The sequence below is a fragment of the Pipistrellus kuhlii genome, unplaced genomic scaffold, assembly GCF_014108245.1.
Source record: "Pipistrellus kuhlii isolate mPipKuh1 unplaced genomic scaffold, mPipKuh1.p scaffold_m20_p_8, whole genome shotgun sequence".
Taxonomy (NCBI): domain Eukaryota; kingdom Metazoa; phylum Chordata; class Mammalia; order Chiroptera; family Vespertilionidae; genus Pipistrellus; species Pipistrellus kuhlii.
Window position 1 is genome coordinate 2368621 of NW_023425584.1, and position 24407 is coordinate 2393027.

General features: G+C 60.2%; 1 protein-coding gene across 1 annotated transcript; it reads left to right on the plus strand.

Annotated features, from left to right (window-relative positions):
* Positions 1-21: 21 nt before the first annotated feature.
* Positions 22-8445, plus strand: NPTX2 (neuronal pentraxin 2). The gene is made up of 5 exons (XM_036424657.2): positions 22-396; positions 1871-2090; positions 4422-4666; positions 6241-6420; positions 7124-8445. The coding sequence occupies exons 1-5, from the start codon at positions 22-24 to the stop codon at positions 7349-7351; spliced, it is 1248 nt and encodes a 415-aa protein (XP_036280550.1). The 3' UTR covers positions 7352-8445.
* Positions 8446-24407: the final 15962 nt, after the last annotated feature.

Consider the following 24407-nt stretch of genomic DNA (forward strand, 5'->3'; position numbering starts at 1 on the left):
GAGCGCCGCGGCGCCGGGGCGATGCTGGCGCTGCTGGCCGCCGGGCTGGCGCTCGCCGTGGCCGCGGCGGCGCAGGACGTCCCGGCGCCCGGCAGCCGCTTCGTGTGCACCGCGCTGCCCCCGGAGGCCGCGCGCGCCGGCTGCCCGCTGCCCGCGGCGCCCGAGGAGGAGCTGCGCGCGGCGGTGCTGCAGCTGCGGGAGACCGTCGTGCGGCAGAAGGAGACGCTGGGCGCGCAGCGCGAGGCCATCCGCGAGCTCACGGCCAAGCTGGCGCGCTGCGAGGGGCTGGCGGGCGGCAAGGACACCATGGGCGACCTGCCCCGGGACCCCGGGCACCTGGTGGAGCAGCTCGGCCGCTCGCTGCAGGCCCTCAAGGACCGCCTGGAGAGCCTCGAGGTAGCGGGGCGCCGGGGGCCTGAGGGCGGGTGGGGTGTGGGGGACAGCTGGGCGGGGGTGGGGCGCTCGGTCCTGCCCGCGATGCCACGCGGGAATGGAAAGGAGCCGGGTTTGGGGCGGGAGTTCTAGATCCCACCGGCGCGGCTCAACCCTCCACCCTGGAAGTCCCCCCCGCGCGCCAGGGCAGCCCACAGGGCGGCCATTCACTTAGTGAGGTTCGGGCTGGCCGACCCGGACGGCCTGCTCTCTCCTTGCAAGTCTCCGCGTCTCCCCGGGGCGGGGGCGGGGGGGCCTCCCGGAGGTTGCTTCGGGGTGACCTGAGGCTGCTGCTGCGTGAGGCCAGCGGCCCCTGGCCCCCCGCATTTCCGTTATTCAGTCAGGTCGGGGTGGTCCGGAGCGGGCAGGGGCCTGAGGAGGTGGGGGGAGGGCGCTTGGCGGGATGCGAGCGCAGCGCGGGTGGCGGGTCACCGGCCGCACCCGCCCGGGACTCACCTTGGAGGCAGGAGGCAGCCGGTTAACTTCAAAGGCATCCGCTGGAGAGCCGCGCGGTCCGAAGGTGCCCTTCCGCGTGCCTGGTAGGAAAGGACCTTACCCAGCTTCTCTCGGAAGGCGGTGCCCTTTGGAACTTAGAGAGAGAAATCTCCCTTTCATCCCCGTCTCTGCTACCAAGTGGGGACGTTTCTGTGCAACACGTTTACCCAAACCCTCCTCCCAAAGCCAGGTTTCAATGACCAGCGGCGATTAGTGCAGCGTTGTTGGAGGATTTCCAGAGGTGGTGGGTACAGGCAGCATCTCCAGCGTCTGCCTGTCCCCGGACTCACTGTGATGGGTGACAGCTAGCCTTTGGGAGCACTGAAGTGTAGACAGAGTATCTAACGGTAACCAGACACACACACACACACACACACACACACACACACACACACACAGAGAGAGAGAGAGAGAGAGAGAGAGAGAGAGGGTTTGGTTAGGACCCGGGGCTGGGTAGCAGCAGGCTCCTCCGGAGCCCTATGGGAATCGGGGAGAGACAGGAACAGGCAGGAGGCGGTAGCCGGTCCCTGGATCTCAGGATGTCCGTGCCTCAGATCTCCCGTGTCCAGGGATGTCTCCACACGCAGGATTTGGCCACACTGGGTCTGTTTCCATTTCTAGATGAAAGTGCATCCACGTTGAGGACTGTTTGACTAACTCAAAAAAAAAAAAAGATCCTGCCTGTGCTTGGGGTTTTGCTGGAAAATGATAGATGTTGGTTGACATTTTCTAGTTAGAGGTGCCAAAATCGATTTTTTGGGGGGGCCGAAGATGAGATTCCCAAGTTCCGAACACTGCCGCAAAGTTATTGTCTGACTTTGAAATCCTTTCCATACCAAAAAAAAAAGCCTCTGAAATGCTTGGAAGCAGCTCCCTCTGTGCAGAGCTGGTCCCAGTTTCTCTCTGACCGGCCTTTAATGCCTTCCCCCCTCCCTCCCCCCAGCACCAGCTCCGAGGGAACGTGTCTAGCGCCGCGTTGCCGCCCGGCGACTTCCGAGAGCTGCTCCAGCGGCGGCTGGGGGAGCTGGAGAGGCAGCTGCTGCGCAAGGTCGCGGAGCTGGAGGACGAGAAGTCCCTGCTGCACAACGAGACCTCGGCGCACCGGCAGAAGACCGAGAGCACCCTGAACGCGCTGCTGCAGAGGGTGAGCGAGCTGGAGCGAGGTGGGTGCCCTGCTGCCCCCCGTCTCTGTGGCCCGCGGCCTCGCGCTCCTCCAGCCCCCCCAGCCACCCCCACCCCCTCTTGGTTCTCGGCTGCAGTGTCCCGGAAGCTGGGCTCAGAGCAGGGAGGGCAGGCAGAGAGGAGCCAGCCCGGGGTGCTCTTGTCCATTGACAGACAGGCCATCTGGGGGAGGGCGTGGCTGCCCCCGCACCCCCACCTGCTGACTCTGTTCCCAGGTGGTCCGCTGAGATAGGCTCAGAGGCCGTGCCTCGTTGGCCCCAGGGCTGCTTAGCCTTCCTTGTCTGCCACCCTCAGCCTGTCTGATGCATTGGCCAGGCCCTGTGATGCCTTCGTTGGTTTTAGCTAAGTTTCTTCTGGACGTCCCAGCTGTGTGGTATAAACGGAGGGCACTGGCTCCGGCAGGACAGGTCCCCTGCCCCCCCCCCCCCCCCCCCCCCCCGCCCTAGGCTCTCCCGGCTCTGATTAAACCGATCTGCCATTCCCAAGCCCACGGCATCACCAACACACAGCCTGCCCACCTGCAAGGGCCGAAGCTATTTCTCTTTATTAGATCATCACGCCTTCATGAGGCACAGGGGCACCTGCAGGTCACAGACTTGGTGGCTGCACAGAGTAGAAAGAGGGGCTGCTGTTCGCCGCTCTGCCATCCCTTCCCGAGGGCCCTGAGCCGTGGTGCAAGCCAGGGGCTGGGGCTTCCTGGTTCTCTGAGTTTTGCTTCAGCCTCTGGTGGGGCCTTAGAGCCTGGCCTGGCCTCACCCTTGGCTCCCGCAGGTGACCGGGTCTTCTCAGCCCTCGCAGGTGGCCAGCAGCCCTGCAGCCCTGCAGGGTGGAAGGCGCCCTGCGGGGGAGGTCAGGGTGCATCAGGCAAGACTACACAGTCAGCCCTAACCGGTTTGGCTCAGTGGCTAGAGCATCAGCCTGCGGACTGAAAGGTCCCAGGTTCAATTCCGGTCAAGGGCATACATTGGTTGCAGGCATATACCCATAGCGGGTGTGCAGGAGGCAGCTGATCCATGTTTCTCTCTCATCGATGTTTCTGACACTCTATCCCTCTCCCTTCCTCTCTATAAAAAAAGAAATAAATAAAAAATATTTCTTAAAAAAGACTCCACAATCAGCAGAGAGGAGTGAGACCACTCGTGGAGCCCAGATTCAGGCACTTCTATGCTGCCTGCTCCCAACAGGTGGGGAGGGTAACGCTGGGCCCTCAGCTTTGCTTTCAGAAGCTCTTCCCTGGCCGGCGTGTTATTGCTGTGACAGAGAAGGAGTTTGGGGGTCACGGTGGAGAAAGGTCGATCGTTCTGGCTCCTGTTCTGCAGGAGGGAGGAAGGGACTGTCTTGGTTCTGGGTCCTGGGAGCCGGCCTGTCCCTGGTGGCACATGGGGACCATCTGGCCTCGTGGTGCCTAACGAACACTTGTCCATGGAGGGCATTTAGGCTCCTCCCCTGGCAGCAGCTGGTCCCCAGATCAGAGGGGAGCTTTTGGCCTGACAGCTCACAGAATCCGGGGGTACCCTGCAAACGTTTGAACCTGGTGACCAGAGGCAGGTCCTGCGTCCTATGTGTTTATTTTTTGTTGTTAATTTTGAACTTAAATCCAGGCTGCACTGAAAATTGCTTAGGCCCATGTGAGAGTACCTATCACTTTAAAGGATTTTGAAAGCACCGTTTACATGGGGACAGCCAAGCAGATTCTCACCAGTCCCAGGTGGGCCCCAGGGGAGGGTCTAGGCTCTGGTCAGGTTGTTACCCATGTGGAGAGGAAAGGGCAAGTCCTGAGCCACGCCACGAGCCAATCCCTGTCAGGATTTATGCAAAGGCCACGTCTGAGCTAAGTTGTGGAGTCAGGACACAATCACCTGACTCTGTTGCCCTGGCAGCGGTGGCTCGTTCCTGGGAGAAGTGACAAAGGCTTGCTGCTGGCTTCACACGTGTCTGTCGAGTGCCTGGGACGCTGTCACATGTCCTGCCTCCATGCCCATCAAGTGGTTCCCGACTCCGCCCTCGCTGGGGGAGCTGAGGGTGCAAGGACGTAATGAGACCTGGCTGAGAAAGGGCTTTCTGGCTTAATTCAACCAGGAAACGAGGTCCAGCTTGTCTGTGCCTGCTGCCTCGAGGGTTGAAGAGGGAGGTCACTCTGGGTTCCTGCTGGAGTTTCAGCACCTTGGACAGTGGCTGTCTGCAGCAGATGCTCCATGGATGGGAGGATTGACTTGGGGATGGGGGATGGGGAGGAGGGTCTAGGTGAGTTGGGACACGGTCCTTGCTGGAGTGGGTGGGCTAACGGGCTGCGGGCCTCTCTTCCCCCCCAGGCAACAGTGCGTTCAAGTCGCCCGATGCGTTCAAAGTGTCCCTCCCGCTCCGCACAAACTACCTGTATGGCAAGGTCAAGAAGACGCTGCCCGAGCTGTACGCCTTCACCATCTGCCTGTGGCTGCGGTCCAGCGCCTCGCCCGGCATCGGCACCCCCTTCTCCTACGCGGTGCCTGGCCAGGCCAATGAGATTGTGCTGATCGAGTGGGGCAACAACCCCATCGAGCTGCTCATCAACGACAAGGTGAGGCCGGCCTGGGCGCCCCTTCCTCGTCACAGTCAGGGAATCGCAGGGACTCTGAGGGCGGGCTGTCCTCCCCACGGTGGGGACCGCCCTGCCTGGACTCCGTCCTGCTCTGGACAGCTGACTCGCAGGGGGCTGGCCGCTGCAGCTCGTGGAGATCTGAGCTGTGAGGCTGGGGAGAAACAGCCGAGGGTCCAGGCCAGAGGTCAGGGAGGCAGGGAATGAGCTGGGACACCTGCCTGCCAGTTTGAGTTGTCATGGGCCCTGAGGCCTGGCCAGGAGGGTGTTTCCCAGGACTGCACTGATAAGAGGACAGTGTGTGCATGTGTGTGTACGTGTGTGTGTGTGTGTGATGGTTCTCGTGAGCATATTTTGTTGGGGGTGGGGTGTTGAGGTGTAACTTACATGCAGTAACTAACATTTATACTTTTTACTGAGCGGACCAGCGTTCACAGATGCAGCCCATTTCACACCCATCACTGCAATGAGAACCCAAGGGTTGCGTCACCTCCCCGATTCCCTCATTTCCCTGGTGGTCAGCTCCTCTTTCTAGCCCAGCCCGTGGCCACCGCTGACCTGGTCCTCGTCCCTACGGTCTTGCCTTTCTCAGAGCAAAAGACCCCTTTTGATAGACGGGCTGGTTTTCTGGAGTGTGATCTCCCCAAGAGACAAGCTCTGGGCGTCTGTGGGACCCTCCAGCAGCCCCACGCAGACATTCATTCTGGGGTCCAACCCCACATGGCCAGAGCTGTGCCCTCACAGCCTCCTTGCTGGAGCTGAGCGTCGGGATGGCTCCACCCGGCCCCTCACTCTGTCCGCCTTGGGTGGAGCTTGCTTAAGTGGAAAATGCGGTGTCATCCACCTGGCGGGCTCCCCCCGCAGTGGCCACGTCTCTGAGCCCCGGAGCTCCGGAGCCCGGCACTGATGGTTTTAAACGGCTCCTTGGACACCGCCCTGAGGGCCAAGAGCCTTGTTTTCCTCTCCAGTTAGACGCCCTGTGAGCAGCCAGGTACGGGGAGGGAGAGCCGGGGTTGCTAGGACACCAGCAGTAACAACAACAGCTGGCAGCGGAGCTGGTCTGCAGAGCACTCCCAGGGCAGAGGGGTGCGGGCAGCACGCCCCTCCCCCACACTCACATGCAGGCGCAGCCTTTGTGAGTCCCCGGCGGGCGCTGCAGGGGCGCTGGGACCTCGCCTGTGAGTGCAGGCGCCTGGTCTGACTCCTGTCCGGAGACGTTTGCCCAGGGTGCCCTCGCTGCCCGGTGGCTTCTCCAGCCCGGGCGTCCACGGCCAGCGTGGGGCACAGTCTGTCACACCCGCTGGTTCGGCACAGGGTCCTGGCCCCTCAGCCACGCCAGGCCCAGGCATGTCCTGTTGAAAGCAGGGCTGCCCCGGGGCCCGGGACCTGGTGTTCCCAGCCCGAAGGTCTCTGAGGCGGGCGGGCGGGCCAGGCATGTCACCCACAAGCAGAGAAGGGGCGACCAGGGCGACCTGGAGGGACCCCGTGGCTCCGTCCCCCCAGCTCAGACGCCCGGGACACCCCCAGGGCCTCACCTGCCCGTTGCCCCCCCGCAGGTGGCACAGCTGCCCCTGTTCGTCAGCGACGGCAAGTGGCACCACATCTGCGTCACCTGGACCACGCGGGACGGCCTGTGGGAGGCCTTCCAGGACGGGGAGAAGCTCGGCACCGGGGAGAACCTGGCCCCCTGGCACCCCATCAAGCCGGGGGGCGTGCTGATCCTCGGGCAGGAGCAGGTGGGTCCGGGGGCTGAAAGATGGGAGCAGCTGGGCCTGCAGGCCGCCCTCTCCCCACCCGGCTGTCTGCCTGCTGGAGGGGACCCCGTAGCATGACAGCTACCTGAAGGGGTGAGGCATTGTCTCCCCCCCCACCCCCCACCTCCCACCCCCGCAGCTCTGCTCACACCGTCTTGCTGTCTGGGGGTGGGGGACCAGGCTGGTGCGGTGGGTTCAGACAGTTTCCAGAACGGAGTGCCCGGGGGTTCCAGGTTGGCACCTGGTCGTGGCTGGATGAGCTGTTGACTTCAAAGCTGAGCAGGAGGCTGATGGGAAGGGAGGGGGCAGGCGCCAAGGGCCTTGGGGGCTGAGTCCCTGCCCTTCCTTGGCCCACGCCCTGCTCTCCTCCCTGTCACCTCTCCCTGGGGAGGGGCTGAGCTGTGAGACCGGGTCTAGACCTGGTTTTGGGACTTTGCCCAAGTGTCTCCCCATGTACACTGGGCGGTGGAGTAAAGATATGTCCCCGGCCCCAGTCCCCGCACCCCCGCACCCCCTCCCCCAACTCTGTCTCTCTCGAGCTGGCATCCCCTCCCCAAAGCCAGCCCACGCCCCTGCCAGGGGAGAGGGAACTGTGGGGGCAGGCGGGATGGGGGCTCCTTGCTACATGCTCAGGGGGCAGCTACGTGCCTCAGGGCAGTCTGACATGGCTCTGTCCCCTCCGCAGGACGCCATCGGGGGCCGGTTTGACGCCACCCAGGCGTTCGTGGGGGAGCTCAGCCAGTTCAACATCTGGGACCGCGTGCTGCGCGCCCAGGAGATCGCCAACATCGCCAACTGCTCCACCAACCTGCCGGGCAACGTCATTCCCTGGGTGGACGGCAACGTGGACGTGTTCGGGGGCGCCTCCAAGTGGCCTGCCGAGACCTGCGAGGAGCGGCTGCTGGACTTGTAGCCGCTCCTGGTCGGGGGCCGGCTCTGCTCACGCCCCGGCTGCACCGCCAGCACCTCCTGCCTGACCAGCCTGAGGCTCTACGGCAGCACGTGCCTCTGGCTTCTCTGTTCCGTACCCCGGTTTCGCTGTTTTGGGGGTCGGGTCAGAGTCCCCGGGGAAAGCCCTGAGCCGCCGGGCTGTGATCTGACTTCCTCCTGGGGGGATTGTAGACCCCAGGCGCTGTTCGGAACCCCTGACAATGCTAGTGCACCCCAACCTGCCCACCCCTGGTCCTTGGTGTCTCGTGAGCTTCTCTGTGTGTCCCCTTCGCAGGCTGTACAGCCATCCCGTCCGAGTGGCCGTGACCTTTGTGTGCTGAGTGCATCCTGCTGCCCCCTGAGCACGTAGCACGCGGCCCCACCCCTCCTGCCCCCCAGTCCTCTATGCCACGAACCAGGAGGCGGGCAGCCAGACGTGCCCTGCCCCCGCCAAGGTAGAGGGGGGTCTGTGGCTCCGGAGAGGGAGCCGAGAGGGGTGCTCAGGCCACATCTTGTCCCCTCTGTCGCCTCTCCCTCGGGTCAGTGCTTTGTCACCGCATGTGGCTTTCCAAGGCCTCTCTCTCCTCTCCATGGTGCCAACGGTCCAGGCAGCTCGCCAGCCCCTCGGAATGCTCTGGGGAATGTATGTTCCCGGTGACGGAAAAGGCCGGCCGGCCACCGGCTCCCACAGGCGATGTCTCCCTGGTGGCGAGCGGTCGGCGCGTTTTAATCCACGCTGGTTCCTGGGTGCACCTGACTGTCCCCGGTGCTGCCCCCGCAGTGTCCCCGGGGCCTGGGCATCATCGGGCTCAGAATTTGCCTCCGGGCTCCGGGCTGCCGCGTGCGTGGATTGGACGGAGGGGGTCGTGGCTATTGTAAAGACAAAGCGATGGCCTAGGGAGATTTATAAAGCGAAATATCATATATTTTATTTTTCATACGTGTTCGAAGTGCAAATCTGTGGAGATCCCATGTGTAGGGCCACGAGGACCTGCCCGTGCTGACCTTGTGTGATGGCTCTGTGGCAGGTACCCAACGACCGGCCGTGGAGTGGTGATTAAAGCTCACAGGAAGAGGCCTGGGCGTCGGCTTTCTTTGTGTCCGGGGGGAGGGCAGGGCGGGAGGAGGCAGAATAGCCACCCTGCTTGGCCTGGGCCTGGCCACCAGGGGCACGGCTGGGCCCGGCGTCTGCTGGACCCAGGGAGCTGAGGGCGCTGGCAGGAGGGAGCGGTGCCCTTCCCTACTCAATCCAGGCCCAGGCGGTGGACGCCCCGCAGGCTCTGCCGGCCTCCCTGTCCCCCGCCCAGCCCCGTCTTCCCAGCAGGGAATCAGGTTCAGCAACACGACCCAGGGCTCCCCTCCCCAGGCTTGACCCCTGTTGGGGCCCCTCTGTGCTCTGCCGTCCACCTCATCCCGTCCTCCCTCGGCAGTCCCCGTTCCCGGGCGAACACGGGATCGGTGAGGCAGGGATGTTTGCAACGTGCAGCTTGATCGGGAAGCTTGTCAAGGCCAGGCTGTGCATGTGTGGTGACGTGACCTTGGCTTTGACAGGCGGCCGGCTGTCCGCTGTTTTCTCAGGGAAGCGCAAGGCAAATTTACCAGGCGGCTCCACCTCTCTCTCCGGAGCTGCCAGCGCCAATGTTCACGGGCACGTCTTAAAGCCTTGCTCAAGCAGAAGTAAGACCCAGCAGATTGCCTCTCGCGGGGAGATTGACATTTCCTTGTCACTCATTATCCGACGCAGGAGAACATGTCCCCGGGGAGAGACGCAGCCCAGCCCTGGCTCTCCGTGGTGAAGGGCGAGGTGTGTGGGTGGGGGGTAACCCATCATGCAGGGTCTGTGTCTTGGCTCCACACTCAGGTCTGACAAGAAATACACCTGTTTTCTTTCTTTTATTTTTTAAATATATTTTATTGATTTTTTTACAGAGAGCAAGGGAGAGGGATAGAGAGTTAGAAACATCGATCAGCTGCCTCCTGCACACCCCCTACTGGGGATGTGCCCGAAACCAAGGTACCTGCCCTTGACCGAAATTGAACCTGAGACCTTTCAGTCTGCAGGCCAACACTCTACCCACTGAGCCAAACTGGTTAGAGCTACATCTATTTTCTTCAAAGGCTACTTATTGGGAGACATCACGTATACAACAGACTGGGTGAGACACGTACACACAGCTTTACAATAACCATCCACAAAGATTTGCGTACCGACCACGCGGTTTTAGGAATATTTGTTCAGTGCCTGCTGTGTGCCAGGTTCGATTGTAGGTACGCTGTAGTTATCAATGAACAAAAGGGAAAGAAGGTTCTGCCCTTGTGTAGCCAACATTCTGGAGGTTGACGGTAACTACTATCCACGGGAGTAAGAAAATTACGCTGATTTGTTAGAAGTTGGATCTGGGCTGAGGGAAAGGACGTGTAGGGCAGGAGAAGGAGGAATAGAGTGTGGTGGTGGGGATGGGTTTACAACTTAAATGACATCTGTGCGGAATTGAAGGAGGGGAGAGAACTGTAAGCTTTTGGATGGTGTGTACCTACCAGTACAATCTGTCAGAATGTTCTCTGCGCCCGGTGCCCGGGATGCAATGGCTGGGTGGAAAGATAGGAGCATCTTCACTCTGAACCAGGTATGATGGGCTGGACTGTGGCTCCCCTCAGAGGTGGAAGCCCTAACCCCCTGCATCTATGCACGTGAATGTATCTGGAAATAGGGTCTTCGCAGATGGTCACGTTGAGATGAGGTCATTAAGGTGTGTCCTAGTCCAATATGACTGGTGTCCTCATAAGAAGGGGAAATCCGGACAGAGACCACCAAGTATGGAGGGAAGACCATGTGAAGACACAGAGAATGCCATCTACAGGCCACGGAAACCTGAGACTACCAGAGTGAGGAGAGAGACCCTCCCTCCCAGCCCTCAGAAGGCCGTTGGGCTTGGGAGAGGAGCCTCCACGCGGGAGCCTCTCCACACAGCCCCCTCCTGTTCTGTTTCAGGAGTTCCCATCGCAAGAAGCAGGAAAGCAGAATAAATAAACATACGTGTGCTTCCCGCAGAGAGAGGGGAGTGCAGAGGGGAGACTTTCAGAAGAGCGTCCCGGAGACCCGCAGACTCACTCCCAGGCGGGGGAGGACAGGCGGACGCTGGGACCACCCCGTCTCCATCGGGGGACCTAATAAACCAAGGCTCACCCCCAGGCTTCTCCGCATGCTTGCCCTGCACCCCTTATTCTCTTAACAGTATGATGGAATCGGTTTTATTCCCTGGCATGTAATTTAAAAATAAATTCCATGTTTGGCCTATTTACAAATCTAAGTGTGTACGTGACTGATGAACCTGGAGCCGGGGGGGTGGGGGGTGGGGGGTGGGGGAAGGCCAGCGGGAGAGCCCAGCGCCCCAGCCTCGGGCTCCTGCAGGAACGGCGAGCCCCTGCTCCGCAGCTCGGGGCCACGGGCTCTGCCTCCCCAGCTTCTCTCCGCTGGGACCCCCCCTGGCAGACACTGTCCACATGCCTGGCATGCCCGGCCCTGACCCAGATTGTGGCTAAGCCCTGAGCATGCCCGCAGGGCAGCACAGCCCTGATGCACAGCCGCTCAGCGGCTGACAGCTGGTCACGGAGGCCTGGTGGCTGCGGTGACAGCTGACTGGGTCTGGCCCTGCTGCACTTGCTGTGTGGCCTCAAACAAGTCACACACACACACCCTCCCCTCGCTGGGCCCTCTGGCGAGGCCTGGAGCTTTGGGCATTCCTTGCCCTGAAATCCAGCCAGAGGGTCTTGAGAGCAATTTCTAAAATGAGCCCCGGGGGCTGGCGTTCATTTACGCAACGTGACAGCTCAGGAAAGGCAGGCAGGCATGTGGTTCCCATTGCACAGATGAGGAGACTGAGGCTCGTGGAGAAGAAGGGACTTCCTAGTGCAGAGGAGGCTCGCTCAGGATCTGGCCTGGCCTTGCTGTCCTGAGGGCACACGTCACACAGAGACCCGGGCAAAGGGGGCGGGAGGTGGGGTTACCACTCCTCTGAGGCATCTGTGTGGGAACCTGGGGCAGCCATGGGCAGGTGCCCAGGACAGAGCCTGGTTCCCATGTCCTCGGGGCTCCCCTTGCCCCTGCCGGGTTCTTTCTCTCTCCTTAGCAAATATTTGCCATTCCTGGGTGAGCTGCTGCCATGGTGACAGCACCCCGGGAGCGGAGGGTCCACGTTGGACCTCAAACCGCTTTAACATCCAAGACCCAGAGTCAGCAGCCGCTTCTTGGAATGGATCTGTGGGGGACAGCGGCCCAGCGCCCTGGCCTAGGGGCCGGCAAACTCCTCAGTCCACAGAGCCAAACTTCAACAGTGCAACGACTGAAATGTCTTTGGAGAGCCACATGTTTTAAACTTAACCTTCTTCTAACGCCACTTCTTCAACATAGACTCGCCCAGGCCGTGGTGTTTTGTGGAAGAGCCACACTCAAGGGGCCAAGAAGCCGCCTGTGGCTCGAGAGCCGCAGTCTGCCGACCACGGCTCTAGGCTTACAGCCCTTTGCTGGTGGAGAGCTGGGGAGGCTGGAAGAGGCTTCAGGGATCCCCAGACCCCGCAGCCCTGGGCGGGAAGAACAGCCCGAGACCACGCAGGCGCCCTGGGGAGAACACCCCTGAGCCCAGGCGGCACCGGCCCCGCCAGGCTCCCGGAGAAGCATCTGCAGAAAAACAATGAACAAGGGCAGAGGCTGACACTCAGGCCGGGGAGCACCTGCCCCCCCCCCGCCCCCTCCCGCTCCAGAGATGCGGACAAAGCCGTGAGACCGGCCCAGCCCCTACGGGACCTGCAGCTTTTCCCAGGACAGTGGCGGGCCGTGGGTCCGTTTCCATCTCCGCTGGCCCGGATCGCTCCGGATTCATAGCCAAACTCCGACAACCGGCAGGGGAACCGAATATTAAATTCCAATTAGCTGGAAGCAGAGAAAGAAATGACACGCCACCCAACTGGAGTGTAAACCATGTTTCCTGCATTAACGTGGAGATTTTAACATCTCGCCGATTGCCGGCTGCTTCGGGGCGCCTCCACTGGGTGGGTGTGGGCGACCAACGGTAAACTGGGAGGGGGCGGGGGGGGGCCTGACCAGCAGGAGGGATGAGGGGGGTTGGTCCACCCACCTGCCCGCTAAGGGGGTGCCCTGGCCAGCGGCAGGATTATGAACCCCTGCTGTGCTAGTGCTCAGGGCGGTTCCCAAAATGCCCAAATGCCGGCCCCATAGTGTCATGCCCTTTCTTTCCATCTCTGCTCTGCCCGTCTTCAGGCCCAGCTCCCTTCCCCTGCGCCCCCTGCGCCCCCTGCGCCCCCTGCGCCCCCTGCTCCAGAAGTGGCCCTGGCCACACCTGACTTCTCCCCTGCCTTCGAACTGCAGCTAATGGACTGTGTGCTGGATACTGGGGTCTCCAGCCTTCTTAACACCCCCTCCCTTCTCCACTGTGTCTGGGGCGGGGGGGTACTGAGCCCACACCCATCGCCGTTATGGGCCCTGGCTGTTCTAAACCCCTTAGGGTAACCCCACTGTTAGGGGCTGAATTATGTTCCCCAAATTCATATGACGAGGCCCCAGCCCCCGGTGCTGGGACGGTGACCTTAGTGGGAGAGAGGGCCCTCCAGGTATTTATTGGATTGACAGGACGAGGATTGTTTATCCTGATGAACAAATGTTCTTAACTGGGACAGCTTTATACCTGCTGCTTCCCTCTTTCCCATTACTCCTGTCAAACTAGTTTTTGTACCCCAAACATGTAAATTTACACTTTCTCTTTTTTTCTAAGTTTGCTAGCATGGCATAATGAAGGCGTTGCAGTCAGATCTGATTTTAAATCCTGCATTTCCACTGAAATTGTGGTGTGACCGTGGGCAAGCGACCTCACCTCACTCAGCTGGGAAAATGAGGAGCATCTGGAGGTGATCTGATGAGTAAATGTGAGCTCAGCTTCCCTTGTCCTTTACGATTTTGAGAAGGTTTCTGGCTCCTTCTCTGTTCCCACATCCCTCAAACGACAAACAAGGTGAACCCACCCCTCTGTATTTTGTAAATTCAATCAAAGAATTGTAATGTAACTGTTATCCTGACCTTCCCTCCCAAGTTTCAGCCATCTAGATCTCTATAGCACTACCATATTCAGGGAGATAGGTCAATGATTAAAAATCAATCTTTTTTTTGTTAATCCTCCTATCTAACAAAAATGTAATATGCAGATTGGACAGAATAATCTGGTTACTATAACAGATTCAGGGACATAGAAAGGGAGTGGACTGACAGTCCTCGAGGGGAAATGGGTGTGGGGGTTTGGGAAGAGACTGGACAAAAATCATACACCTGTGGATGAGGGCCTTTTTCAGAGGCCTGATAAATAAATCACCGCTCATGCTTAATGCAAAGCCCTGCTGCCGCCCAGCTCGCCGGGAAGAAGCACTCTCAATTAAAACAGCTCTGCCCAAACCGGTTTGGCTCAATGGATAGAGCATCAGCCTGTGGACTGAAAGGTCCCAGATTCGATTCTGGTCAAGGGCATGTACCTTGGTTGTGGGCACATCCCCAGTTGGGGTGTGCAAGAGGCAGCTGATCAATGATTCTCTTTCATCAATGTTTCTAACTATCTATCCCTCTCTCTTCCTCTCTGTAAAAAATCAATAAAATATATTTTAAAAAATAAAATAAAACAGCTCTGAGGGGCTTCCCCCTCCCAGGGGCCTGCAGCCTCCCCCACCCCCCATGGGGGCCCTGCAGGGAAGGCTGGGGGACCCCAGCTCCCCGGACACCCACACGCTGAGACTGGAGTGCAGACTCCTCCCCGGGGCACCCAGGGTCACCGCCTCCAATCTCACGACCAAAGCATCCCTCTCTCTGGACACCCAGGTGTCTCTTCCCCACGGCTCTTGTGGGGTGGGGCGTTTCTATGGGTGCCACTGGCTTCCTGCTTGTCCGGCCCCCTGTTGGAATGTCACCTCCATGGCGCTGGGCTCCCCCAGTTCGTCTCTGAGTCCCAGCCTCCCCACCCCGGGCCGAGCTCAGCATGGAGCAGGTGCTCAGTGCACTGTTCACGGGTGTGCCTTTCCCTGACCCCCCGCTCCTCCGGGGCCGCCCAGGGCCGCAGGCCGAGCACCCCTCACTCACGTTGCTGTCCTCCGGGCCCAGCATGAAGGCGAGAGGAGCGTGGGGACCCAGGCGGGCAAGGGCCGGAGCCTTTACCTGGATGGACCGTGCCAACCTCACCAGGGCCCGCTTTCCAGACGCACAAACCAGGCGCGTGGCGATAAAGCCACCTTTGCCGGTGGCACCGTCAGTAAGTGCAGTGGAGGCAGGAGGGGGAGCCAGGCCCGAGGCTCCGGGTCAGGCCCCGTGCTCGCCCCCCGGAGGAGAGAGATTGTATGGCCACCCGGTGCTGAGGAGTCTGAGTCCCCGCTCCCCTGAGGGGCCTTGGCCAGCGATGGAAGGAAGAGCAGCCGCCTCCCTGAGGGCTGAGATGGAAATCAGCGCTCGATCGAGGCCCGGGACTGGAGGCCTGTTTTCTGCATTTGCTACAGACCATTCTGTGCCCAGCACCGCATGTGCCTCCCCCCGGCGACCCCTCTCAGCAGCCCTGTGAGCTGACCGACCGTCAACCAGGAAATGGGCCCGAAGGCCGCGTCACCCTCTGTCTGTTCCTCCGGATTCCCAGGAGGAGGGGCGCATCGGGCCCCCAGCCGCGGCCCCCCCATCCCCGGCAGCACCACGCCCGCAGGAAGCAAAGGGAGAGGGGAGGCGAGGACCAGAGCCGTCCTGGGGTTCCCGCAGAGGCAGGCGTGGGCCTGGCAGGTTTGGGGCCTCTGGGTGCTTTAGAGCACGCCCCGGTCTGGGACATGGCTGGGGAGGGGTCGGCAGGGGGAGGGTAGCCACATGGGGAGGGTTGGGATGCGGCCTCTGGATGAGTTGGTTTGTGTAGGAAAGACTCCCTCCCCCTCCAAGGCAGAGTCCTCCGTGGTCTCTAAGAGCCGCCGGCAGTGGGAGGGCAGTCTCTCGGGGTCAGACACGCTCCAGACACCACAAGGTCAGAAACACAGGTCACTCAAGGCCGCTCAGAACAGGGCCCTCGCCCTTAGCCCTCTGCAGCAAGATTTCCTCTCTGCAGCACACCGCTGAGAGCAGGGACAGTTCCTGCAAAACCAGCCTCTGAGCAGAGATGGCTGCAGGGTGGGGGGTGGTGGGTGGGGGCTGAGGGCTGCAGGTGGAGGGGAAGCTGAGGGCTGCAGGGAAGGGAAGCTGAGGGCTGCAGGTGGAGGGGAAGCTGAGGGCTGCAGGTGGAGGGGAAGCTGAGGGCTGCAGGGAAGGGAAGCTGAGGGCTGCAGGTGGAGGGGAAGCTGAGGGCTGCAGGTGGGAGGGGAAGCTGAGGGCTGCAGGTGGAGGGGAAGCTGAGGGCTGCAGGTGGAGGGGAAGCTGAGGGCTGCAGGTGGAGGGGAAGCTGAGGGCTGCAGGTGGAGGGGAAGCTGAGGGCTGCAGGGAAGGGAAGCTGAGGGCTGCAGGTGGAGGGGGCGGGGGGGGGGGGGAAGGCTGCAGGTGGGCGGGCAGGAGCCAGTCTGGGGCTCTCTGCAGGCAGGTGGAGAGCCCCAAGAGAGTGGCTATGAGCTGGCATCGTGGTGATTAAATCGTCTTTTCATTTTGGGAAAAAAGCAGCAACTTCAATCTGCACCCCCCCATACACACCCACCCACTCACACCCCATCAGAAAGAACCCAGATTGATCATCTGTCCTCACTGTGCTGCCGGGCCACATCCTGCCTCTGTGACTCAGGGGAGGGGGTGGGGGCGGGGGCCCTTCCTGCATCACATGATTGGGGCAGGCAGCTGGACAGGGAAGCACAGCCTGGACAGAAACAGCAACATCTGCTGGAACCTCCCAGGAGGAAAACTCCCCTTTTGTTGCTTATTAAGTCATTAAAACACACAAAAAAGGAAAAGGCCTTCATTTCCCCACCAGATGCAGGCAATGTTTCAATGCAGAACTGCCCAGGGAAACGCCCTGCCCGCAGTGGACAGGCTGTGGGAGGGGCGTCAGGCCTGGGGGTACCGGAGCCAGTGTGACCCCTGCAGGGAGCATCTCAGGAGCCTGGGCTGGACCTGCTCAAACCCACATTCCAGGCTTCTCTCTGCTTCCAGGACCAGGCCTGGCCCAGAGCCCTGGACCACACTGGGGTTTCAGACTCATGCCTAAACCACCGCCCCAGGCCTTTGCCCAGATTTCTTCTGGGGTCACGGTCATGTCCCTGAACCTGCTGTCAGCCTCCTGGGCCACTAGGCGTTTCCTGGCAGCTGCCCAGCCTGGTGCTGCGTCCATCTGTCAGACCTCCCTGGGTTGGCTCCTGGGAGGAGAAAGGGCTCTGGGGTCTGCAGTCCCGGGCTTGAAACTGGCTCTAACCACTTACTTGGCCACGTGACCTTGGTTGGAACCTGGCACCTCTGGGCCTCGGTGTCCTCATCTGTAAAATGGGTGCAGCAACGTGTTGTAGCTCCGTTGTGGGGTCCGAAGCCAGCACTGGACACCCCACGCCGGGATCAGGGTGGTGGTGGCGCTGCTGGGACTCTCTGCAGCAACGTCCTTGCAAACACCACATGGAGAGAACTCAGGGCAAGTCACTGCAGAACCACCCTCTCGCAGAGATGGCTGCAGGTGAAAGGGCAGGATGAGCCAATGAAACAGGGCAGGAGTGTGGTCCCAGGGCTCTGGGCCAGGCCTAGTCCTGGAAGCAGAGAGAAGCCTGAGATACGGGATTGAGCAGATCCAGCCCAGGCTCCTGAGATACTCCCTGCAGGGGACACACTGGCTCCGGTACCCCCAGGCCTGACGCCCCTCCCACAGCTGCAGGCTGGGCATTTTGCTGATGAATAGCGGGCGGGCGATGCCTGTTCCATCTGCATGTGGCAGCATCACCCGAGCCGGCTCACGAAGGCGGGTGTCACCCGTTTGTGTCTCCTCGTGGCAGGGCTTTATGGCCGCACTCCCTCCAATCCCCGAAGCCTCTGCACTCCGCTTGGAGACGGTGCTGCCTCTGCTTCTCCTGGGCCAGCAAACTGCCTCCTGTCTTCCCCGACCTCCTCAGCCCACACAGCGCATCCCTCCGGCTCCGGCTCCCAGGCCCCGGGGCTCCATCTCTGTCTGAGCATGAAGCCAGGGTCTTGGAGAAGACAGCCCACCGGCGTCATCAAAACCCCAGGTCACTGCTCCCTTTCTGTCTGCGGGCTTGGCAGGTGGGCCTGACCTCCTGGCTGCACGGAGGCTGCGGTGCCCCCAGGTGCCAGCTCTGTATTCCGGGCAGAAGGAAAGGAGACATCTGTGTGGATGCCGCTATCCCAGGATCCTCCGTCCGGTCCTTTTATTATTTATTTGTTTGTTTGTTTTTCGTCCGGTGCTTTTAAAGGACATCATGGAGACCAAAACTGGTCACGTGGCCACGTTCCGTTGCAAGAAAATCTGGCAAGAGGAGCGTTTTAGCTTTCTGTCCTCTCAGGAGGAGGAAGGCGAAGGAAAGAGGGCGGAGAGTGGCTTTGGGCACCTGGTCCTCGCTGTCTGCCAGCGACAGGCCGGGCTGGCGGCCTCGCTGAAAATGCGACCTTGCTGTGCTCGCTTCGGCAGCACATATACTGAAAATGCGACCTTGCTGTGCTCGCTTCGGCAGCACATATACTGAAAATGCGACCTTGCGCGAGGTACTTGCTGGGACTCCTGTCTGTCCCCTTGGAAAGCGCGCATCATCGCTGGCGGAGCCGCGGCGCCCGGAGCACAGTGCGTGTCTAACACACCGTAAACAGCATTATCATTATTATAATGGGGAGACCGCATTTACATACAAGGCAGGCAGCAGCCCAGCTCATGCGTTTCTGGAAAATTACTGAACCATCCTCAATTATACAGAAACCTCTCCCGAAAATCCCTGCAGAGGCAGCTCAGAGCTCTGCTTAACAGGCCTGAGGCTGAGGAGGGTAGAAACTGCTAACCTGTTTTCCTTTGGAGCCGGGGGGCGGGGGGTATGGGAGGAGGGCAAACAGAGGAGGGATGTGAGCAGCAGGCTGCCAAGGCCGCAGCTCGGAGCCCGCCTGGCCCTGAGGGACACCAGGCCAGACAGACGAGGCCTGGAGGTCCCAGAGCAGGGCTGACCCAGAGGTATGCCGGGCCTGGCCTTCTCCATGGTGGAGCTGGGCCCCCACCTTACCCACTCACTGGGAGGCATTTTATTTTAGACGACGGGGAGAAGAAAGCTGGGCTGCAGGTCCCGCCAATGGAACCGCTCCCTTCTGTGCTGAGGTTCACGGCAGGCGCTGAGAGCTGGCGGCAGCAGGTGAACCGGCCTCTGGGTGGAGCTGGGGGTTGTGGCCTTGGCTGCCCCAGCTCCTGGGGGCCCCCGGGGATGAGAACCAGGGAATAAGAAGAGCAGACACAGCCCGGCCCGTATGGCTCCGTGGTTGAGCATCGACCTACGAACCAGGAGGTTACAGTTCCATTCCCAGTCTGGGCACCTGCCAGGTTGTGTGCAGGCTGGATCCCCAGTGTGGGGCGTGCAGGAGGCAGCCGATCAGTGATTCTCTTTCATCTTTGATGTTTCTATCTCGCCTTCTCCCTTCCTCTCTGAAATCAATAGAAAAAATATATATTTTATTTAAGAAGAAGAAGAAGAAGAAGAAGAAGAAGAAGAAGAGCAGACACACACAGAATTCCTTGCTTATCTGGCCTACGTGCCTCAAGGCCCCCAAGGGAATGTGGACCAAACTAGGGAGAGTGGATGACTCTGACCATTGGGCAACCCAGCCCGTTGGGGTTGGAGTTGATCTCTAAGCAGTCAGTCTCTGGTCCGGGGGAGTAACATGGGCTTGTCCCCGGGTCCTGTGCACACACCCCCGTGGCCCGAGTGGGTGAGCAAGGAGCCTGGGACAGGTAGGTGCTCCAGAAACTCAGGTCACGGTGGAGGTGGCCGGCACCCTCCGGAAAATCCTACCGAGTTGTCCCGACGCCCGGCCTGCCTCAGTCGCTCAGTGTCCTTCGTCCTGCCTCCTCCCAGGGCTCCTGTGGTGAGAAGACTGGTGAGGGGCGGGACCAGTGTCCTGCCTGGCGAGGTCACTCACCCCTACTGAGCATACATTGAGCGCTGACTGTGTGCACTGCCCTGGGTCAGACAGGGCTGCGGTCCAGCCGATGGAGAGTGCCGAGCATCTGCGTGCAGCTCGAGGTTTTCAGGAAAACCTGCCGGTTTCCCCCTCCGGCACGTTTTTCTCCGAGGCTGGAAGGAGTCACTGCGAGATTGACGCCCAGGGAAAACTGAATTAGGAGCGTTAGTGTCCTGATGGCCGGCCCAGCGGGCACCGGGCGGCCGGCTCTCCTGGGGACGGGCTGCCCACGTGGGGTGGGAGTCGGGCAGGAAATCAGAGGCTGTTGCCTGACCCGTGTGTCCCTCTGAGGCCGCGGGCTGAGCTGGGCCCAGGAGTAACTGTCCACCCTCCCAGCCCTCCCCTGCCGGCCGCCCCCACCCCCACGGCCTGACCTGCAGGCAGATTTGCCTTGTTCCTCCGGTCATTTGTTCCTCCTCAGGGAAGGTCACTGACCTGGCTCTCCAGGGGCCGGTGGTGGCCTCTGCAGGGGCCTTGGCCTTGGACTCAGGTCCTTCAGCCCCTGGAGCCTGGCCCCGCCCATTTCTCCTACAGGCCTCACCCGTCCCACCTACTCCCCCCCCCCCCCCCCCCCGGGGCCCAAAGACTGCCTCCTGGATCCAGGCTGAGGGTCAGCACTCAAGGGGGCTACCATGGTCATCAGACCCCTGCTTTCACCCCAGCTCAGGGCGCTCCCAGAACCCCCAGTCCCAGCAGAAAGCCGCCCTAGGACTGCCGCATCCTCCTCCCGCCCCCACACTGCTGCTGGGAAGACATCTCCGCGATGGATCACTTCTCAAATGCATGCAGACGCCGTGATAAATAACCTCCAAATTCTTTTAAAAACGCGCCCGAAGGCATGCTCAGAGTGTCCCCATGGCTAATCCTCGGCCCCCACCCCCACCCTGGCTCCGTGGCGTTTTCAAAGGGTCCCTCCTCCTGAATAAGGTCAGGCGGTTCAACACAGACCGTTAACCCAGGACAGCAAGGCGGGGACAGCCGTGTCCAGGGAGGGGTCTGGAAGGGAATGGGGGCAGGGAGTTTCCTCTCGGCCCAGCCCTCCCGGCGATGTCTGGGTTTTCCGGGAGAGCTGAGGCTGCAATGAGCCTCTCACCTGCCAGGAAGGTGGTGGTGGTGGAGGGAGCTGTGGAGGGCGTGAGGCCGTGAGCTAGGGGAGCAGGCCTCGGGGTGGGGGGAGGGCTGTTGGTGTGAAATACTGAGAACAAGCAGAGGCTCCTGATTCAGGGCCCCTCCAGCCCCTCAGCCCCTGTCGTTTGCGTTTGGCAGAGACCTGACTGGGGGGTGGGGGGGGGGCTGTCCCGTGAGCCAAGGGGGCCGATGCCCTGGAAGCGGGGCGCCCGGTGACTGGTTAGGGGCGCACTGGCTTCCTGTGGGGTCCTCAGTGGGACGCGGGAGGGGAACTGGGGAAGCTGCCCGCGGTCCCTGAAGTCCCCGCCGCCGGGGGGATGCCCGGGGCTGTGGGTCAGTTGTTTTCATGCCCATCCGGCCGTTTGCATGCCAGTCTCTCAGCGCGGAGTGCCCGTCCCTCCCAGGAATGAGCTTGTCTCCCCGTGGATTTAGTCGCGTCCGGACAGCGTCACAGCGTGGACACAGGAGCTGAGTCTGGAAGGAAAAGGAGAGGTGAGTTGTCCCTGGGAAAAGGCGTTCCAGGCCAAGGAAGCAGCTTCCGGAAGGAACACGGGCCCAAGAAATCCTGAGACAGTGCAGGGAGGGGAAAGGGAGGGGCAGCGAGGGGCAGGGAGGGCAGGGAGGGACAGGGTGCGTGAGTGAGGACGGAGGTAGCAAGCACCAGGTCACCCGGTGTGTGGACGGAACCTGGGGCGATGGGGAGCCCCCGAAGGGCTGTAACAACGGCAGGCCTCTCCGGAGTGACTCCGGCAGGACCGGTGTGAGCGCGTGGGGACCAAGCACTGCGGGGCTCTGAGAGGACGTGGGAAGGTCGGCCGTCACAGGAGACAGGGGCCTGAGCCACAGGACAGTCAGCTGGACGGCGAGCTGTCCCCAGGAATCCAGGCATCCGGGTGACAGGGAGACGCTCCCGGCTCCACACGACAGCCCAGGTGTCCCCAGGGACAGCAGTCCAGACGTGTGAGGCCGGGTTCTCCACCCAGGCTTCCGACTCGCCCTGGCCAACGTTTGCGACCACACATCTCCAATGGAGCTGACATCAGACTCAGAACTCACTTGGCTGAAGGCAGGGCAGGCTGGGCTGGGCCGGCCCTCGATCGAAATGTTGCAGAGAGTCACCCCGTCAGTTTGCACACATGACCGGGGAGGCTGTGGCCAGCCACCGAGCATCTCCCATCTGGTGGTGTGGGAATGAACGAATGAAAGAATGAATGAATGAGTGAATGAATGATACAGCAAAGCGCCTGCAGCCAACCACTGTGCTCCCTTGTAGAACGAGAAGTAAGCTTCCCTGGAGACCAGGATGTAATTGAGGTTCCTAATGAGCCCTTGAGTGCATGTTGTAATTACAGACCTGCGGCCAGCTGCTACGGTACTTAGAGAACAGATCACTTCTCTGCTGAGTTGAACGAGGCCAACGAACCCTGGAGTAAGCACACGTATGCATCCATAAATCGGACGTAACTCAAAAAGCATGCCTTCCCCAGCAAATGCAAAAGAATAAGAAAGCCATAATAATGGACGGTGCCCAGTGCGTGTGTGTGTGTGTGTGTGTGTGTGTGTGTGAGAGAGAGAGAGAGAGAGAGAGAGAGAGAGCAGGCGTGAGGGGGCGAGTTCCCATGGATAGTCGGCCGCGGTCCCCGCCATCACGCCCCAGGCGTGGCCTTCCTCCTCCGAGCCGGCCAGGGCCCATCCAGGCAGTCTCCCCGCATCTCTGCGGCTTCAATGCCCTGGAGGCTCTGTGCTGACGAGGAGCACGTCTTGTCCTTTGCGTGGCTTCAGGCCCCGCTGGCAGCTCATCACGGAGCTTAGCCTGTGATCAGACAAGATCTCACGTTAGCCCTTCTGACCTGGCGGGTTTGCGGAGGCCCACGGAAGGGCATTCATTACATTAACGACGAAACCCTTTCGCTGCCTGTGCTGGCTGCAGACAGGAGCCTCGGGGGCCTGGCCGAGAGGCACAGGCAGGAAGCCGGCTCCTTCTCCTGAGCCAGCTTCTGCGTCTGTAAACCAGGGGTTCGGTCTCTCCTTGTCAGGTCCCCGAGAGTTCTCAGACCCTGGTTTCCTCCCTGGACGTGCCGTCTGTGGCTGTCCCGGGCCCACGATCTGTAACTAACCCCCAAGTCGTCCCCAAAACAGACCCCCTCTCCTCCGTGTTTGAAGATCCCGCTCAAGTGCCAGACCGAGTGCCCCCCTGACTTGGCAAGTGAAGAAGTGGCTCCTGGGCCCTGAGCACAAAGGACCCCGATGTCCCGGGTGTGTTTCCCACTGGTGTCAGGAGAGAGGGTGGTCTTGGGGACTGTTCCCCTAACTTTGCAAACAGCAGTCCCCGGAGGACATGAGAGAAGACGGGAGGGGAGGCAGTCCCTGGGTGGCCCGGTCCAGCAGCCGCTCCTCCGCAGAAGCTCAGGTCACTGCCACCTGGTCCCTCACAGAAACTCCGCTCCGATGCCAGCAGACAAGCAGGCGCATTTCTGAGCCTGAGCTACAGCCCCTCCTGGGGGCATGGCCCTCGGAGCCTCATCCTTGGGCTGTGCCCCTGTGTCTCCGCCCTGGCCACGTGTCCGGGGGGAAAACTAATCCTTTCCAAGAAGCTGCGGACCCTCCAAATCAGTCTTCTTAGATCCCACCGGACATTAATCCTCCGGTGCCCAGAGACTCTGAAAAACGCAAATAGGACAGAAGATAATTTATTGGGAGAACTGTAGATAGCATGCAATCATGTGTATCTGTTGGTTTGTTTCCCACACCTGGTCACCGGGCCAAAGAAACATAATTAATTTTTTGGTTCCAAAGAGACAATTCCGCCCGTGATACACATCTTTAATTAGCCCGACTCCGCAATCCTGCTCCGGTACTCCATCTGAGGGGCCCTCGGTGCTGACACGTTAATGGGAGATGGTGCCAGACGCCGGTGAGAATAAACGTGATTGTAAAGGCCTGGGATGAGAGAGGTCGCTTACACCAGATAGGCGCTGGGTTTTTATTCTAGACGTGATCTCATAAGTTGCATATCTAAGAGAGAAATGCAAATGGGTGGAAAGCAGAGTAGAATCCACTGGGCGGGGAAAAGAGAGAAGAGAGGTAAAGGGGCTTGGGGCCCCCCTTTAGGAAATCGCACCAGCAGCCGCAGGGGGCATCCTTCTCATGGGGAAGGGGATGAGAGAGGATGGGGCGGGTAAGAGATCAGCTTTCCACACCATCGAAGATTCCTGCACTCTGCTCTGATTGGACCAACCTGTGTGTTCACCTTGACTTTTCTAGGAAAGGTAAATTGTCTGAAAGTAGGCCCTGCATTCTCCTACAGCTTCTTTAAAATCACTTTCATCGAGGTACAATTTACATGCAATAAAATGCACACATTTTTGTTTGATGAGTTCTGACTGGACATCCTATATAATAAAAGGCTAATGTGCAAATCAAACGAGTGGTGGAAGGACCAGTTGCTATGATGCACACTGACCACCAGGGGCAGACACTCAATGCAGGAGGTTCCCCCTGGTGGTCAGTGCACTCCCACAAGGGGAGTGCTGCTCAGCCAGAAGCTGGTCTCTTGGGGAAGGGCCTAAGCCATCAGTCAATAAAGATTCATTTAAAAAAAATAGTAGATAGGAAATGAAAAAAAATTAAGTTTTTTAAAAATCAAAATAAAATAAAAAAGATGCAGACCATTTCTATCACCACTAAAGGTTCCCTGTTTGAACTCTTTCCCAAACTAAATACACTTCTCACCCCAGGCTTCAGCCAACCACCAGCC